The sequence below is a fragment of the Austrofundulus limnaeus genome, unplaced genomic scaffold (genome assembly GCF_001266775.1).
Source record: "Austrofundulus limnaeus strain Quisiro unplaced genomic scaffold, Austrofundulus_limnaeus-1.0 Scaffold8, whole genome shotgun sequence".
Taxonomy (NCBI): domain Eukaryota; kingdom Metazoa; phylum Chordata; class Actinopteri; order Cyprinodontiformes; family Rivulidae; genus Austrofundulus; species Austrofundulus limnaeus.
This window is the reverse complement of record NW_013952410.1, coordinates 2,850,256-2,853,822: the sequence shown is the minus strand read 5'-3', so window position 1 is coordinate 2,853,822 and position 3,567 is coordinate 2,850,256. Positions and strand designations below refer to the sequence as shown.

Sequence of the window (3,567 nt, the reverse complement as noted above, 5' to 3'; positions counted from 1 at the left end):
ACTGTATGTCATCAGCATACAGATGGTAGGACACATTACATGTACCCGTGTCGAACAGTGCTTTAGGTTCAATACACACTTGTATCGAACAATACAGATTTTTAAAATTTACTTTATCAACTTGTCTTCTGAAGATGCTCTGTGTTAAAGGATCAGTGTTCGACTACTACACCTAGGCAAAGATCCACTGAGAAACTTGCTGTTTCAGCAACATTTAATTTAAAAACTGTACTTTTGAGGTTAAACAAATGTTCATAATAATTTAAATAAATTACAAGTTAAAAGGGACATGGGGATTTCTCTTTTTATATCGAAAGAATATCAAACCGTGAGACTAATGCATTGAACCGAACCGAATCGTAAATTTTCTGTATCGTTGCTGAGTTTAGGAACAGATGCAATTTACCTTAAAAGAGACCATTTGTTTTCATTTAGGTTGATATCACTTTAACAAAACCGGGTCCACTGGACTCATACTTACAGGAAATAAAGATAGATTAACTGCATCTTGTTTGGTGATGTTATCTTGCTCCACCAACACAAATATAACAATTAATTTAAACACATTGCTTTAAAGGTACATGGATCTGTGTGTATCCCCTGCTGTGTGGACCCCCCCACAGTCTGAACTGTCATTATGCTCAGATAACAATAAGCTGGTTTCATTATTTCTAGCACACTTTAACTCACATCAGCAAAGTGACGTAGTTAGCAGAAGGTTGTGAACTGCTCTAAACATGGTTCTTTCTGTGCAAGGTCTGCTGCTAAAAGGATGCTGTCCACTGTGACATGCAAGCTCACATCGTGAAATAGTTAGGTCAAACTGCGCTGTATGGCTTCCAGATGCTCACCGCTTTCTTGTTCATTGCCTTTCTTGGCAGCTGCTGCGTTTCCCATCGTAGGAAGACAGACGGGCCGATCCACAGCTGGCTAAAGAAGAGCGATGATGGTGGCCGTTAGCTATCAGCCTGGTCCTCTGTTAGCTAGCTAACAAATATCAGCTTCTCTCTCAACTGGCAGGTTATAAACTACATGAATGTTGTTCCTCTGTGGACAGAACCTCGATGCTGACTGCCTCACTGCTCTTTATTTACAAGGCCTTTTTTTTCTGTTCACGTATGCCTCCGCTGGAATGACAACATGATCCAGACTTTTCACCTCTGCCTGCTGTCGTCCCGTGCTGCGTTCACGTCAAATGGGAAYACCAGGGATGCACTTGATAGGGACAACGCTGCATTCACGGACTGCTCGAAAATAAGACACCCTGTCAAAATATTACATTTCTGAGGGATAACTTTTACGATATGCGCGTGTGTAATAAATTAAGTATGCATCTTTATACCMTCAGCGACCATTAATTAAAAATTACATCTTAAATCTTTTAAAAAATAAAAATAATATTGTGCTGTATGATTGTGTGACTACAACAATTGCTACAATTTTAATAGTAGCTAATCACTTAGAACTATAGGTTCATCATAGAATTGAATAGCTAACTAAACAAATTAATTAAACAAAACAAAACCAAAAGTAGATATATGCTTATTTGTTTTGTTTTGATTGTTTTAATTCAGAAACAAATTCAGCAGAAGAACACACAAAACAGCTGACATTCTTTTTTGTATCTTGTTTTTGTAATATATTTTTAGACAAGTGTAATAATACTAATGCCACACATGCAAAGTTGGGCAAAGAAGGAAAAAAAAAGGAGACATGACACAACAAACCAAAGCATGGCCAATACCCATAATGTGTTGCAGACAGAGATGTCRGCCAAAACCTGACACACCAAAGGCTTGACAAAGATGGGCTTAAACCTGAAACAGAAGGATTCATGTTGGCTGCACAAGATCAAATAAAACAAACTACTACRTGCATAAGATTATTGTCTCCAACTCAGTTTGCAGCCTATGCAACAAAGGTCAGGAAACTACTTGACCATCTAGTTTCTGGGTGTCCTGAGTTAGCCAAAAGTTTATTCATTCACAGACACAACAAGGCAACTGCATACCTGCACTGGAACATCTGCCAGGGACATATCATCAAAATATTACAACCCCAAGCCCCAAACTGTTTTATAAAACAATACCACCATCCTCTAGGACATGCCTATTCAAATGGATAGGGGATATTGGCACTAAAAGGTGAGACATTGTCATAAAAAAGAAAACATAAACCTGCTTCCTCATCAGCATTTCAACCCAACCAGAAAATAACACCTCTTTCCAAGGTATTGAAAAACTGGCCATGTAAAAAGTCCCCATGTGGGGCCTTAAAAACTTTCAAGTAACAATTGTAGCATGGGAACTTGTCAAAAACAAGGTAATCAATTAAATCATTGGCAACAGCAAGGTGACAGAAGAATTTATATATAAAAAATTCCAATACTTGGGATAGCATAGCACATATTTTAAGAAAGACACAAACAAGCCTTGTCTCCAGTTATGCCTCATTATGACCTTATAGGCTTTTGGTTTGAGCCTGGTTATACTATTAAATAACACGCAAATTCAAAAAAAAAAAAAAAAAAAAAAAAAAAAAAAAAAAAAAAAAAAAAAAAAAAAAGAACAACAATAATAATATTGGATGGATAGATGTTTATCAATCTGTCATCCTTGCATAAGTAAATACGATTAAAATATAATTTATCTTTATCTAGCAGATGTTGTTTTCCAAAACAACTTTTAGGAGAGGAACTGCTTTTTGAAGGAAGACACCCAAGCATCTTCATTGAGAAAGTTCATCATTTCTTTTTTTGTCCTCTACTCATCTTCAGTGAACTTACAAAAAAAAAGCTTATGGATGTGGGTTTTTTGTGTTGGTGTGAGTAAGCCTTAATCATTAGAACCAAGAAATACATGTTTTTTGTAACACGTGTTTTTGTATTTAGGAAAACAACAACAAAATTTGGTATAATCTTTTAGGATTTGTGCAGCACAACCTCCAATCTAATGCAGGCAAACACAAATGCATGTACCAAGTGTACTATTTTGTTCCTGACAGGAAACTTCCACCCCTGGAGGAACACAGCTCCTCACAATTACATATCCCACAGGGATCAGTGCAGCATACATTAAACAAAGACTCATGCTTGAGAAGTGTTTTACTCACCCTAAACTAAAATATGTTGAATTGTTTACATTTTTGCTGTCAGGGTTTTGAGTCTCCACATGAAAAACATGAGAAGCACTGCAAAATATATCCTAAATATAAAGATGAAGTAGTGTGTTAAAATGATGCTTTTAAATGATGGAATGACATGGTAATGAACTCAGAGGGACGCGCCCATTAGCGGCAGGGATGTTTTTAGCACCACGGCCAGCGACAGTTGCTAGGCTGCTGCGTCTTGTTTGCATCAGCGTGTAGCGACGGACAACCTGCTCCTGGAAATTAAATAAAACCCGCGTAAGCGGTTCGAAATTAAAAGGTAAAACTTTTTCCCTACCTATAAGTATTTAATATGTGATAATTTTGTGCAGTGGTAAGTGAATGGCAGTTTGTGAACGCAAACTTCAGCAGTTCGCTCGAGTCCTCCCCCCTCCCCGGTTGCAGAAATGGTTTCGCCCG

At 37.5% G+C, this 3,567-nt stretch overlaps 1 protein-coding gene across 1 annotated transcript in view; it reads right to left on the bottom strand.

Moving 5' to 3' along the window:
* Positions 1-1,195, bottom strand: part of prkacba (protein kinase, cAMP-dependent, catalytic, beta a) — an 11,048-nt gene extending 9,853 nt beyond the window's left edge. The window contains exon 1 of the mRNA XM_014000101.1: positions 852-1,195. Within this exon, the coding sequence (XP_013855555.1) occupies positions 852-897 (46 nt within the window). The 5' untranslated portion in view covers positions 898-1,195. The remainder of the gene's footprint in view (positions 1-851) is intronic.
* Between the last annotated feature and the right edge of the window lie 2,372 nt (positions 1,196-3,567).